Here is a 15427-nt window from a genome sequence, read left to right as displayed (position 1 = left end):
AACCCCTGGCTTTGCTAAAAGAAGATGTAAAAGCTGCATTAATAAACCCTCATGGAGCGTAACAATAATTATGCCCTTACTATATTATTATATATAATATATATTATATAAATACATATAAACTATATATAACAGATATAATTATATGTATAATTATATATGATACATTATTGTGTTTTAACATCAGGCTCTACTGAAACACTTTATTATTATCATTTATTTGATGATGATGATGATGACGACCACCACTATAATTATTATTATTAATTCCAGAGGAGAGGAGGCACTGTTTAAATCCAAATCAAGAGGAGCTGCTGAATCAGCCTTCAAGCTGGGCCTCACCACATTTCCCACCGCGTATTTTTCACACCCGAATTTCCAGGCTTTATTTTAAAACACAACGTGTGGCTGGCAGGGAGGGAGGCTAAAAGGCACATCGCTTGTATTAACTTATTTAGACTCCTGTGTGAACAAAATGTTCTCGGTGTCAGTCTATCAAAGTGCCACCACGAGCGCAGCCTAACAGAGCCTCGAGACACGCAAGCACAGCTCAGCCTGCCCACAATATGTCTCCTTTCCTCGGAGCTGAGCTGCCTGCAAAGCCTGACTGCAGATTCAGCTTCCCGAGAGGAATCCGCTCCTCCCCCCGGCTCTGCTCTGCTCCACACAGCGAAGGGAAATTAAACCTTAGCAGGAGCATGGCACCTAATGAATACTGGCCTAGGAAAAAAGAGCAGGTTACTGTTTGCACTACTGGCTAAATGGATGCAGAGCGTGCGTGCTGCGAATTATCTGGTGAATAAGCCCATGGAAAAATCATCAGGATGGTTGGAATTGGAAGTGACATTAAAGTTCATTCAATTCCACCCCTGACATGCAGAGACACCTTCCCAGGGTGGACTGGACACTCCAAGGGATCCAGGAGCAGCCACAGCTTCTCTGGGCGCCCTGTGCTGGTGTTTGATCACCTCACTGGACAACGGTGCTGGAGCAGCACAGCCCTGAGAGCTCCAAGCAGAAGTTGAGGAAACACAAATATAAACACAAATACACACACAAACACAAATACAAAAACATTTCTCCATCAGCAACAGGCTGGGATCCACTGGGAGCTCAGGACAGAGCTGAAGACGTTCCTCACAAATATGCTATTAGGGATGTTTACAACCAGGCTCAAACACTGTTTCTAGACCCAGTCTGGTGCTTCAGAGCAGATTCTTTGGAGCGCAGTCCTCAGTTTCCTCCAGCCCTCAAACTCTGCAGTTACCAGTGGCCCAGGACAGAAACAAGATTTCAACTCATTTTTATTCCACTGAACTAGAGCGGTGTGACAGTAACCAGCGAAGTCTTTAATTGGTAGTTTCACTTTGACCAGAACTAACATAAATCTCAACAAAAGTAATCAAGAAAAATCCTTTACCACCAAAACACGCTCCTTTTTTTAGCGGATATAATTTAAGTTCCTTGATTTGGCAAACTCCTGAATCCTATTAGCATTAGCAATCGGATCAGGGCAAATTAATACTCAAGGAAAACGGTGACTTTGGGTGCTGCTGCAGTGCTGGGGGCTGCTCAGGAATACCAAGTGAGAGGCCTGAAGCTTCCCTCAGTGCCCTGCAAGGATTATTACATTGGGCCTCTCAGGTGACAGATTTCTTGTGTTATGCCTGAGGAGTGTCAGAGTCAATATTGCAGAAAACAAATAACGGTGACAAAAGTTGTTCATCACGCGCCCGTTGAGTGCTGCCACTTCTCCCTGTGCCACAGAGGGTTTGTCCACTGCCTCGAGCACAGGAATTCCCTCAGAAGAGGAACATCTTTTGAACACGAGGTGTCAAAGACCCACACAAGATTAGAATCCCTGATTTGGTGATGATCTGGCTGATGAGCAGCTCTCTGGGGGAAGCCCCTGAAATGGGAGCCCTGGGTGACGTCCGTCGCACGCGCGTGGGTGGTGACACGCATGGGTGGAACTGCTGTGATCCTGGGAGATGCTGGGCCACTAAAGAAAGCACTGGGAGCAAAGCAGGATGGAAAACAATCCTCCCCTGCTCCCCAGAGCAACCATCCCCCTGTTTGATAAACAACCCGGCAAGGAATTCACCTTTTTCCTCTCCCATAGAGAGACTCCAAATGTGAAAAGTCTGAGAGAAAATTGAGCAGTCTCTTCTGAAAACCAACTCATGCAGCTGCTTTAGGAATCACATGCAAAAAAAAAAAAAAAAAATCCACCTTTGACCATGCAGAACCTTCCCCTTGCAGCGTCTTGTGCGTGCCCACGCAGCAGGAAGGGACCTCATCACAAACCAAACCCAAGGTGCTCTCCTTGCTGGATGACGTGCGATTCTCACTTCCCAGATTCTTCCCTGTTCAATCTGGGCCACAAAAACCTGTGAGGGATGTGCCAGCAGCCTCCCCTGTCCCCTGGGCCGGCTGGGAACACGCCTGACTAACCCAGAGAGGGTTATGTGTAATGACTCCTATTTATGTAACACCAAGTTCAGGGCTATTTTTAACCCTCCAGCGACATGGAGGGCCCTGTCAAGACACCTTGGGTGACGTCAAGCCCCGGGAGCGCTGGCTGGAGGACAGCAGTAACCATTCCCCTTCACCTTGAGGAGTTTCTCTTCTCCGTCTCCCCCCAGCTGGCTCAGACGTCACCCAGAGCAGCGCTGCCCTCCCAGGGACCTCTCTCCCTGGTCACCTGTGCCACCAGGATGTCACCTGAAATGTCACTGCAGCTCCTGTGCCACCGCAGCCCTGCGCTCACCACTCCTGCCAGGCTTCTGTTTGCCGAATGGCATCACAAAACCCTTCTCGGCGCGTGGTTTTTCAGTTCCTGCATTTCCAAGACAGGCCACGGCCTGCTTGATGGGGGTTTTTTTTGATGCTTAATGTCTCAGCAAGGTTTAAGAAGCCCGAGTTTCAACAAAACAGTGACTCAAAGCAAGACTTTTAAAAGTTCAGGTTGTGGTATGGAACGAAAAAAGCCTCTGAAGTGCTGTTCTGTACTATAAATGTTCTCTTAATTTTTTTTTTCCTGCTCATAAAAATAGGAAGGTGTGACTATTGAGGCCTCCCCTGCATCAGAAACAGGCAGCCAAGTAAAAACTTCAAAACTTCTTATTTTACTATTTAATTTCAGAAAAAAAATACACTTTTAAATGTGCATTATAGCTGGAGGACTGTCTTGTTCCCAGCTGGGGAGTTTTAACTCAGCAGGCATCATGTGTTAATAATGGTATTTAGAAACAAAACCTGATCAGACAAATTATTAATTTTTTGAGGCTTTTCTATACCCTTGAATCCATAAATCAAAAGTCAGGGTGGTTTGGTTTCACCACATCTCATGCACAATGGCACAGACATAAAAATCCTGTGCTGAAGAATTCCAGAATTCCAGCCTTGCAATTCTGGTGTGGTTTCCGAGCACACACATGAATGATTTGATAAATGCAGTGTAGCTTCCAAGATAAAAGTGTCAGGCACCCCCCCATTGATCCCCAAGCAGTGGGAAGTTGGAATTCCTTCTTAATTGATGCTGTGACACAGATGAGATTGGAGAGGAGCCAGAAGTTAAACATGATCCATGAGTCTAACATGGACTCTCTGTGTGATAAGGAAGATGAAGAAAATCAAGGTGCTGCTCAGGAGAAGCACAAAAGCTGCCCTGGACTGGGGTCTGCCTCACATTTACTTTCCTCTCCCAGCTTTTCTTGGGAAGAGCAATTTCCTGCCTCCCTCCACATGTGAGATTTTGGCACTAATGATCCCGTTAATGGACCTCGGAGAATCACAGATATTAGAGCTTGAGGGGGTCACAGAGGCATCTTACCTGGATAATCTCCATTTATAAAAAAATCCATTAAAAATAAAAGCCCTTCATGACAGCACAGAAAGAAATATTGAAGAAAACACTACCCCTCGTGCCAATCGATTCCCAAAACTCCAGGGGAAATTATTATCCTTGTTAATGGTGAGAAACTGAACCCTGGAGCAACTAAATAACCTGCAAAGAGCAGCCAGTGACAGCAGCAGCAGTGAAAGGCACAAAGCACTCCACAAAGCCCAGCCTGGATAAAACAACCTCAGCTAAAAACAGCTGGATGGAGAAGTCTGCATCAAACCTTCTACCTTCAGTCCAGTAAATCCTGGGGAAAGTCTAGCAATCCATAAGAATCCAAAGAGGCCAGAAATACTAGAGAGGAGAAAAGGAGATGGGGAAGGGGCTGAGCCTGGAGAAAAGGAGGCTCAGGGGGAACCTTGTGGCTCTGCAGAGCTCCCTGACAGGAGGGGACAGGGACAGGAAGAGAGGAAACGGCCTCAGGCTGAGCCAGGGGAGCCTCAGGGTGGAGATTTGGGAAAAATTCCTCACCAGAAAGATTTACAAGCACTGGAAGGGGCTTGCCCAGGGCAGTGCTGGAGTCCCCATCCCTGGAGGGATTTCAAATCCACGTGGATGTAGCACTTGGGGACATGGGGCACTGGTGGCTTTGGCAGTGCTGGGCTGGACTCCACCTTTCCAACCTGAACAATTCCATGACTCCAGGCCTGGAAGAGGGAGGGTTTGGCTAATTACTCACCCAGAGGCTGCCAGCATCCCACGCTGGGTGATGCAGCAGCAGGCACGACACTGATTTTATTACCTGCCTGTCAAGTCACATCTCAGTCGTGCTCTAAGCTCTAATCTGTTCTCCAGACACTTAATTCACCAAAGATGCCTCTAATAAAAGTGAACTCAGCTGCTCTCTGAAGCCTCCTCTCATCACTGCAGCAGATAGGATGCAAATTTTTGATATCAAATACTTATGAACCCTTGGCACTCTCTTCTCTTATAGATACTGAGGGTTTTTCAACTCTCAGCAACAACAGCTCAGCCAGAGATAGAAGTGAAGTGGCAAACGTGCTTATTTCTGATCATTTCAGGAAGTTTTGATAAAACTCAGAAGAGCTGAAGTGTCTGTGCTGCTCAGCTCAGGAAAATGAAATCTGGCAGACGAGTACGCTCAGGTCACAGTAAATAGTCAGTTTCTCATGAAATTCATTCCCTGTACAGACAAATTAGACTCAGAGAGCAGCCCAGGCTGGAGAGAGGCAGAGCTGCCTCATTTACCTACGAGCTCCAGAGAGGTCCGACTTCCCAGGCTTTCCTGAGCCACTGATGCAGCCAGACAAGGCAGAGAAGCAGAGCTTAAGCAGAATTTCCAGGCTGAGGTACTGAGAACCCTTGGACACATCCATTCCGCTACAGTGCCAGGTACTGCACCCTCAAGTGATTAAATATAAATATGTGTGTACAGAGATGGTTTTAGGGGAAAAAAGCCCCCATTGAATAGGTCTCACCGTAACACTGGCTTTGTGTTCAGCAGGAGGCTGAAACCCACACAAACCACGAGACACATAAACATTAACAGGAGTGACGTGCCTTCCAAGATGGCGAATTAAAGATGCAGAGGTGGCTTGATTTCTTAAATCACCTGATTTTTCAAAGCTTTCTGCTGGCATACTTTTGTTTCAAGAGAAAGCACATTCATTTTGGAGAACCATGGGATGGTTTGGGTTGGAAGGGACATCAAAGACCATCCCATTCCCTGGGCATGGACACCTTCCATAGACCACGCTGTTCCAAGTCCCATCCAAACTGATGAATTTTTCCTGGAATATCCCTCTAAATTGCTTTTTTTGGAACACTGAAGGCAACACGTGCTTAGGATACTTACCCAGGTTGTACCACATGTCCCTGATCTCAAACCCAATCTGCCTTCTCATGTCCCCGTACCTTAAAAAGGAAAACAGAACCAGCATTAAAACAAAATCAATCCAAGACCTACAAGCAGATAAATCTCATTTCAAAATCAGATTCACAGCCTTCAAAAAGGGAAGAAATTCAATGACAGGTTCTCAAATTGGACCCACACTGCTGTGATTCCCTGGATACCCCCAGCAGCTCAGAAATGCTTCTGGAAACATCAAAATTTGGAGGAAAAAGGGTTTCCAGCCTCGACAATTCCAACATTCCATGGTCCCAGGCAGAGGTGGGAGCCCATCCACCCCAAAGCTGGCGGCACCAACACCTCCCATGTCCCATCAGGGTCATTCTCCACCCCACCTCCCTCTCCACACGAACACCAGGAGAGCCTTAACGAGTGAAGTCATCCCAAAGCCTTCATTAACGATGGGCTGAGAACCATAACGAGCTCCAAGGATGCATTTGCTTCATGGAATATTTGCAAGTTAAAGATCATTACTGAATTAACAAGATGAGCCAAACTGTAATATCTGGCAACTTGTAAGATTTCTGGGGGATAACAGTGAGACACCCTGTCATTAATATGGATTAAAGAGAATCTTCTGCATCATTAAGAATCTGTTATTATCTAATGCTTAAATGCAATGTTTAGCAAAACCTACAAATTACAATAATTAAATTTTAATTATTAAATATTTGACGTTTTAATTGAAATATGTACTTAAAAAAATGGGTGAGTGTGATATGGAATTAACTGATTAATTATATCCCTTTTGACACAGAAGTGCCTTCACACAGCAACGAAAGTGCCTCCAGACCATGCATTTATTGAATCTCATATTTATTGTCTTGATTCCTGTCTCCAAAACCTGATTAAACTGAAAATAACAATTTGCAAATTCATTATAAACAAAGATTTACAATTTTGCAAACTTTATTAAGCAGCCACTTCAAATGACTTAATTTATTTACTTCTATTAGCAGTGAGCAATGCCTGTTGATTCCTTGAATTCCTTCAGCGAGATAAACTGCTCTGTTTATTACAAAAATCACTCCAAGAAAATTTGTGCCTGTGGTCCCCATCCTGACAAAGAGGAATTATCAGTCCACAAATGTATTTGACAGCAATTTCCAGCCCACTTACAGCTCAGCTTTTGGCTCTTTGTTCGGGTCAGGAGTCTGAGCTGAACTAAAATGCTCTCGTAGGTGCTCGCTAACACTGGGCAGAGAGAGCAAAGGATTCTAAAGTTATTGGAATAAAATTTACCTGCAACACCACCTCAATTTCCTAAACAAAATCTATCTGCCTTTACAATACCACCTCAATTTCCTTAAATAAAATATACCTGGCTCTGCAATACCAGCTCAATTTCCTTAAAAAACCTTTACCTAGAATGTTATTTATGGTACTTATAGCACAAACCCAAACCCCTGAGCTCTGCTTGACACCACTTTTCCACTGAACTTGTAAATATTCCCTTTTCATCAAGGAAGCCCCATGAGTCCCAGGCAAAGCAGATCCTAAAATGCTTTAAAATTCTCTTTCAAGGCTCAGGTAGAGCCTCCAAAGGAAACACCTCAAAACTCAGGAGAGAGCAGTGGAGTTTGCAGGGCAAAACTTGGCTCCCACAAAAAGGGATGGGATGTGGAGCCCTTCCTGAATTTTCTGGTCAAAACCTAAAAGCCACACGAGCAAAAAGCCTTTAAAATCAAGTCACTGCAGCAGTGATGAACTGTCCCCACTATCGCTGGGATTTCTCTTATCATAATAATAGACAGAAAGGCCGGAAGTGGGAAGGTGAAGGGATCCAAAATGCTTTTTTTTCTCTATACAGACATATTTTATTTATTGTACACAGCAGGAGCCTGAGCTGTGCTTGTTCAGGGAATCACAGCTTGGAAATTCCCCATTTTTGCGACCTCACCAGCTTTTCCAGCTGCTCCTCCCAAATATTATGTCACAGAAAAAGAATCACAAAAACCACAAAACTGCCTCTTTTCAGAGCTTGGTGTTTAGTTAAGCAATAATGAAGTCACTACTGTGGAACACCAATAAAATGCAGGAGAAATATCAACAGGACAAGGGGAAAACGGCTTCAAGCTGTGCCAGGGGAGGTTAAATGGAGAGTTGGGAATATTTCCTCACTCAGAGGCTGCTCAGGCACTGGAATTGGTCGTTCAGGTGAAGTTTCCCACTCCTGGAGGGATTTAAGAGCTGTAAGGACGTGGCACCTGGGGACAGGGGGCAGTGATGCCTTGATTCCATGATCTTAGAGGTCTTTTCCACCCTTAACCACTCCGGTTAAACAAAATCTTCCTGTTCCACTCTTATTTCCAGGCTTTTTTCCCCCTTTTGACAGCTTTCCTTTGCTGTGGGATTCTGACTGGTTGGAGGCAGGGAATGTAATCCCTTAGAAGCAGGAAAAGGCTGCACTTATCCCAACCCATCCTTCAGGGATAGCCCAGTGGAAAAGGCTGGAGCGGCCAAAATTCCCTCTAAACCGAGGTCAGGGATTAACAGTAAAGAGCAGACGTAAAATGAGAGTGGAAGAAGCACAAAGCTGAAGTGATTTCAAAATGCAGTTTTGGAACATGTTAACACTTCTGAGAACCTTGACTTTCTGAACGTCCTGCACCGAATCCATCAGCAGCGAATGGCGAAATTCACATCTCGGTGCCAGGGCAGAACAACACACAACACTCGATTCATGTTTTCCAACCCAGCCTTTCATTATCCCCTGATTGCATCTCATTTTGAACAGATTTAGCAAAGAAATTAAATTGAAATTATGGCAACAGACCTCGAGTTCTTGGCCATGGTTTAGATGACGAGCAGGACTTACTTGTTAAGGATTTTTGCTCTTTTAGCACTTGAAAAATTCTCCAGTTGTAAAGATTCTTGCGTGAGAAAAGCAACAGCCAGGTGGAAATAGTTGTTCCAGAGCTGAAAGCCCCCAAAATGACAAGAAGAGATTCCATTAATTCTCTGAAATGTTTCTCTACACACCTACAAAACAACTTAAAAGTCTCTAAATTATGCACATAAATATTTCAAGGAGAAAAGAACAGACACCACAGAGATGGTGTTTCTTGATAAATTCTTAATACAGCTCCTCGTTGCCTTTATGTTTCCAACAACTATTTCCCAGTGAAAAATCCCAACTCTTTGTGTTCTGATGATTCAAGAAGAATCCCAACCCAGACCCTGCTGTGATCCTGTGATTCCGTGACAAGATCCACAAGTCAGGAACTGATCACAACACCTGCTGAGCCTGGAATGATTTAACTGGGACAACACAACGACGAATAAACCCACCAAAACGACACGTTAAAGGCAAAAAAATTATTACATTAATATAATTTATTCCATTAAAACCGAGAGTTTTTTCTTACCTGTAACTCAAAGTTGGTTTGATCAAGGAATTTTTTGTTTAGCATATCTGCATACTGATTAATTGCTCGCAGGAAGACTCTGAAAGATCAAGAGAAAATTACATAATTACACACTTCTGGGGTACCTTTGTATATTTGGCATCCCAATTAGACACAAAATCTGAGTCTGTCTGGAAAGTGAAATTTGAGGCTGATACTTGAAAAGCAGTGTGATCTCACCACTGGTAAGTGTACAGAATTCTATGCAGATGTTCTCCAAATTAATCAAGTGAATTAGCATATGCAGAAACAGAGGGAGTGGTTGGGACAAAATCACTTGTCTTTAAAATATCTTTTCATAATCAAGAGATCATTAAAATTCCATTTATTAGCACTATATAGGGATCCATTTTTAGAGTTACAGCGTTATGTCTAACCCAGACCTGCAACTGGTTGTATTTTAATTTAAGGTCAAGAAAAACATGTTTTTAGGCACATGAGGCAAAAAAAATTTCCACTTACGGCAGAAAAGAAAGGACAACCTTTAAAACACTGTTCACTGCTCTACTTCCAAAATGCTAATTCAGTACCCACTGTAGTTTATGGAGTTTCTAAAACACTTCTTAAATTGCAAAAGGAGTTGGCCTGACAAGCTTGAAAGGGAAAACCAAACGGCACAGGAGAAGTAGGGCACTACATATTCATGGTGCTGAAAAATAAACAGATTTTTCCTTGGTAGCCTGATCTCCATTTTCAAAACAAACACGAGATTCCCCCTGCAAACTCAGAATTTATGCTGTGCAGCTGCCAGCTAATGCCCAGACAAATGAGCTGCTCCTTGGAGCAAGCTGGGGGAGAGATTTGTGTCTCCTCAGAGTCCCCAAAAATGATGAAAACCCCTCCTGACACGCTCTGGGTTTGTTTTTTCCCCACCTAAAACCAATCTTGAAAAAGAAAGTTTGCTACTGCAAATAAAAAAGTTGATTTTCCTTCAGGGTGACCCCCCCCCCCCCCCCCCAAAAAAAAAAACCACAAAAAAACCCCCCAGAATTATTTAAAACAAACCAGCTAGAAAGGGTTTCTACTGAATTTAAGATACTTAGCAATTTCTCCTGAAAAAAAAATATATATTTAGCTGAAAGTTTGGTATCCAAGAGAAAAGAAACCTCCAGATAACGCACAGGCAACACGATAGAAACAGACATTGCTTATATATATTTATATATATTATATATTTATATATAAACATATGTGCAATATGTTGCCAAGCAATTATTTACGAACATATTGATGTATTTATATAAATATATCAATATGTACATAAATTCATAAATATACCAATATGTACATAAATTCATCAGGATGCTAAGAGAGTTTATTTACTTATATATTGAAATAAATTAAGAAAGGGGAAAAACTTGATGCCACTGGGATGCATTTGTAGTAAAAGGTCAGATCACCCCCTTGGCAGAATTATGGAGGATAAAGAAAGGATCTAAATGGGAAAATTAAAATTAAATTTAGAAAGGAAAATAGAAAAAGAATTAAAATAGGAAAGTTTAAATCCATTCTTATATATTGTATAAAAATATAAAAAATATGTTAAAAATATAAGCAACTATACATTAAAATCAAGTACATACTTATATACAGGTGTGTTTTATAATATTATTCTTACAACGAAGATGACAGAGGCATCTCTGCACATCCAAGGAGGAATTTCAGCACTTCAGCCCATATCCAGCATCTTTGTCAGTGTTTTGGGCAAGCACTTCATTAAGAGATTTATAAATGAGCTGGATGCAGCACACAAATGAACACCCTGCACTGCTCCAGAATATACGGATTTGAGATCTGTGATTCAATTACCGAGCTGCAGCACAAACCAAGATTGAACTCTAAGTTATCTGTGTGATCAGACAATCACCACTTTTATCCTCTCCTTATCCCCTCTTTGCTTTGTGCTTTTGAAAGCTGATAATACAATGAGATCCGTAAATCTTCCCCCCAGAATTAACAATTCCACGTGGTGCAGGGGCCATCCAAGGCTGCTTCCTCGTGGACACAAAAATGATTCCAACTCAGGCAGGATTGTGCCTCCAACTTAACGATGCCGCCTTAAGACATAACTGTAATCTACTCAATCTATTCCATCTAATTAAGCTTTGGCACAATCTCATTACTTTATATACCATTATTCTTCTTTAAATTGTAACTCTTATTTTTCCCTTATATTAATTCCAGGGAATACCAACAAAGAACTAATAATACAAACTCTGCCGTATTTGCCAGCAAGGAAAAGGAGCAGAGCACGGAACATGTGTTCAACTGGAGCTGGAATTAAACAACCCCTGGGCATCAGGGGGGTTTAGGAAGCCAGGAATTCCTCCAATTTTCCATAAAGGAACATCCAAAAGAAGAGATGGAGAGATTTAAAGTTCATTTTTGAATTACTGAAATTCCAATTTATTTCTGATTTGATCAATCCTCCTGTGACTGGATAAAACACTTCCTGCATAGGTCAGCGGAGAAATCCCAGTGACAGTCAACAGAACATTATTATTATTATTGTTATTATTATTATTACTTCTTCCACTACTCCTACTCCTACTCTTACAATTATTATTACAGTCTATCTTCATTTGCAACTCAAATGTCATGGCAAACCCAAAACAGCACTTTTCTGGATATTTTAGCACCTCCAGTTTCAACAGCAAACAGCCAAATTAAGATTTTTTTTTATCTAATGAAGTTAATTTTAAAAATTTATTGGCAAGAAGAAGTAGCAAGCTGCAAGATCACTACTCTGAAGAGAGAATTTCAATAGCAAAAAAACCAGCCTGGATGAATTCTTAGCTGTAACCTGGGCGATGTTTCGTTATCACCTGGGAAGTTGCTGCAACTCATGAATATAAAAATGGTTCAGGTTTATTCCCAAATAAAAATTGAAAGAGGAAGATGAAATATTTTATCATCCAGGTGTTAGTTAAATCCTCTTCCTTCTCCAAAGCAGGTACTGACAACTTTCAGTAACTCCACTGTCAAAAATTTAGAGAAAATGGAAAATTAGGCAAAAAGCGGCTCTTCAGAATAAGTGGAATTAACCCAAAAGCAACAGTTCTGTACTGAAGAAGAAAGGAACTGGCTGCTGGAACACTCTCAAGGATAAAAGGTGGACATCACTGGGCCAAGGGATAAATAATCAAAACTCTCAGCTGGAGAGCGTCCCTGGCAGTCCCAGCCCTTATCTCGCTGTAATTAATAATGAAGATTGGCTCCCAGTTGCGTGTGCATAAAAAGAAGCGCTCTTCTTGAGATTCAGCTTCAACGAACAAAAGAATTTATTATCCACGTCAGGAAGAGCGACAGAAGTTAAACTTTGAAAAAGGGAGAAGTTCAGAGCCTGGAACCCAACACAATGGACTCTGCTGCCATGTAAGACAACAAAACCTAATCCAAATGTATTGGGAAAGATTTGTGAGACAAAAGACTTTATCAACCCAATTAAAGGCAAGAAATTAACATTTTCTATGATGTGATTGGAATAGAAGGAATATGATTACAGAAGGAAGTCACTTCAGGATATGTGGAAGAAAAAAGGATAAAAATCCACCAAAGAACAAAATTAACACTCTGGACAGAGGAGGTTTTTGTGTGAGCTCTGCGGAGGAGGGGATGGGGATGGCTCCAAGGGCATCCATAGAATTCTGCTGTCTCTTCTGGCGTAGTTTGATCCTCTGAGGCACAGATTGTTCTCTTATTTAGAAGGTTTAGAGACCTTCCACAGACCAGAATCAGAATCTTTTTGGCTGGAAGGGACCTTAAATCCCATCCACGGCAGGGACACCTCCCACTGTCCCAGGCTGCTCCCAGCCCCAGTGTCCAACCTGGCCTTGGGCACTGCCAGGGATCCAGGGTCAGCCACAGCTGCTCTGGGCACCCTGTGCCAGGGTCTGCCCACCCTCAGGGAACAATTCCTGCCCAAGATCCCATCTAAATCTAACCAATTTCAGCTTAAAACCATTTCCCCTTTTTCCTCCCCCTCCATTCCTTGTCCCCAGTCCCTCTCCAGCTCTCTTGGAGCCCCTGGGAGAGCCTTTAAGGGGTCCCCAAAACCTTTTCTCTGTCACCAGGATTGTCTGGCATTTCATCCCTGTTCATGCATTTCCTTCTCAGACCTGTATCAGCTCTCCAGGATCCAGCAGGAACAGTGAATTGCCCAGCACCTTTTGAACGTGACATAAAAGTCTGGCTGAGAGCCCAGGTGAGAGAAGCCAGGGGAAAAGGAGATGGAGGAAACCATGGCAGAGATCAACATGAGGAAATACAGGTCACAAAAAGCAGAAAACCTCAAAAAGCCAAACAAAAAACCCAGGTGACCAAATCTCAGTGACCTGCTTGGGGACATCCACCTCGCCCTGCCTCAGGCAGTCCTCATTTCTCCAGTAATTTCTCCCCCTCACTCCAGAGTGAATCCATCCAGGGATGTGCTGCTGGTTCATGAACTGACTTCAGTTTCAACTCCTGACTCCTGGGAATGCTTCCTGTTGTTGATTATTATTCACTACTGCTACGCCCACGGGTGCTTCATTGGTTTGTGGATGCAGAGATTGCTTCACCAAACAGAGCAAAAATTAATGGCTGGATTCTGTAGTTTTCCAAAAGGTCCCTTTTTTCCCTCCAAACAACCTGACTGCCTCCAGGAGGCTGGGAACATACATCAAATCCTGACTTCCAGTGGCAATTGTAAATGAAGGAGGGACGGAGGGATTTGATTTGTAAATGGAACAGGAGTCACTGTGCCAAACAATCCATTTTTTTTAGCCTTTTCTCAGGTTCAGTCACTTTTTATTCTGCCATTCTCCCTCCTAATTAGTCAAGTGCCCTGATTTGCTCACATTTAAAAACCTTCTGTGCCCCGTTTTCTCTCACTCAGCTTCTGACATTGTTGGAAAGCATTTGCAAGAGCTCCGGGAGCTGAGGAAGGCTGGGTGCAGTAACACCCATCCCACTGCCTCTGCAGAACACTGCTCTGGAGGAATAATCCACAGAGAAATATTGAAAAAGTGGAAATATTTTTACAGCCTATGCCATTTTGCATGTTATTTAGTTAGCTCCAGTACACAGGGATTTGGATTTATAGTGAGTGTTTATGCAAAATATTTCTGACAGGAAAATTTCTGACAGAGAAAGAAACAATACAAACGAGGAACGTCCTCCCCACTATTTTTCCTTGAGCAAACATCAAAAAAAAAAAAAAAAAAAGGAAAAAGAATGACAAAATTACTTCCTTAATGGCAGAATAATTATCTAAACAAGAATGCACAGATATAACTTAAGATAACTTCGGTTTAGGTGATAATTTGATAAAAGAGAGGGAATTTGGAGTGAGGTTCTAAAAGGCACTATTATGATGTGATTTCAGTTAATTTAGATGGAAGGATAATGAATGCTTTATTGCAGCTCCCTGCACATCATCATGCTCCCCGTGCCTGAGCTCCTGCTTCTCTGGGAGACAAATTCCATGTGCTGACAGGAGACAGAGTCCTCTTCTCTTGTCAGGCTGTGTGGGAAACAGCAGACCCACACCTGGAAATCCCAGAGCAGAACCCAAACCCCAGAAAAGCCTTAGGAAGGCATGAACAGCACAGTAAAGCCTTCTCTGAACAGCCCTCACCTCAAACCCTTCCATCCCTCTTGCAAAGCACCATTTTAAACAGCTTTTTTCTTACTTATGAATTAAAAACCAGAATTGTCCCCTGGTGTTCAACCCAAATCTCCCCTGGCCCAGGCTGAGGCTGTTCCCTCTCCTCCTGTCCCTGTTCCCTGGGAGCAGAGCCCGACACCCCCGGCTGTCCCCTCCTGTCAGGGAGCTGTGCAGAGCCACAAGGTTCCCCCTGAGCCTCCTTTTCCCCAGGCTCCCTCCAGCTTTTCCAGCTCCCTCAGGAATTCTCTAGCCCCTTCCCAGCTCCGTTCCATTCCTTGGACAGCTCCAGCCCCTCAATGTTTGTCTTGTTGAGAAGGATCCAAACCTGCCCCCAGAAAACTTGAGGTGTCTCACCGTAAAAGACTCAAAAGTCATTTCAATGGCTCAGACTGAAGGTACCCTTGCATCTCCCCCAGTTTTCTCCTTTCCCTAATTCTGTCTCTTTTCTTTCCCTCTCCACCTGCCTCTGCACCTCCAGGCTGAGCAGCTGCCCACCATAAACGAATTTATTTCATTTAAGACTTCTTTATATTTACATATCCCTGCCCAGGCCACTTCTTTCTCTTAAAGAACATTTCAGAAACGTTTAAAGGATCCCT

The 15427-nt window shown here is 43.1% G+C and overlaps 1 protein-coding gene across 5 annotated transcripts in view; it reads right to left on the bottom strand.

Moving 5' to 3' along the window:
- DOCK1 (dedicator of cytokinesis 1) overlaps nucleotides 1-15427 on the bottom strand; it is a 260361-nt gene that overhangs the window by 65866 nt on the left and 179068 nt on the right. For all 5 annotated transcript variants that reach the window (XM_040071170.2, XM_040071172.2, XM_040071171.2 and 2 more), the window contains exons 30-32: nucleotides 9143-9221; nucleotides 8593-8693; nucleotides 5721-5779 (exon numbers count right to left, since the gene is read on the bottom strand). In XM_040071170.2, coding sequence (XP_039927104.1) covers nucleotides 5721-5779; nucleotides 8593-8693; nucleotides 9143-9221 — 239 coding nt within the window. The remainder of the gene's footprint in view (nucleotides 1-5720; nucleotides 5780-8592; nucleotides 8694-9142; nucleotides 9222-15427) is intronic.

Source organism: Hirundo rustica, chromosome 8 (assembly GCF_015227805.2).
Source record: "Hirundo rustica isolate bHirRus1 chromosome 8, bHirRus1.pri.v3, whole genome shotgun sequence".
Classification (NCBI taxonomy): domain Eukaryota; kingdom Metazoa; phylum Chordata; class Aves; order Passeriformes; family Hirundinidae; genus Hirundo; species Hirundo rustica.
The sequence above is the reverse complement of the archived record's forward strand: the minus strand, read 5'-3'. Positions and strand labels throughout refer to the sequence as shown.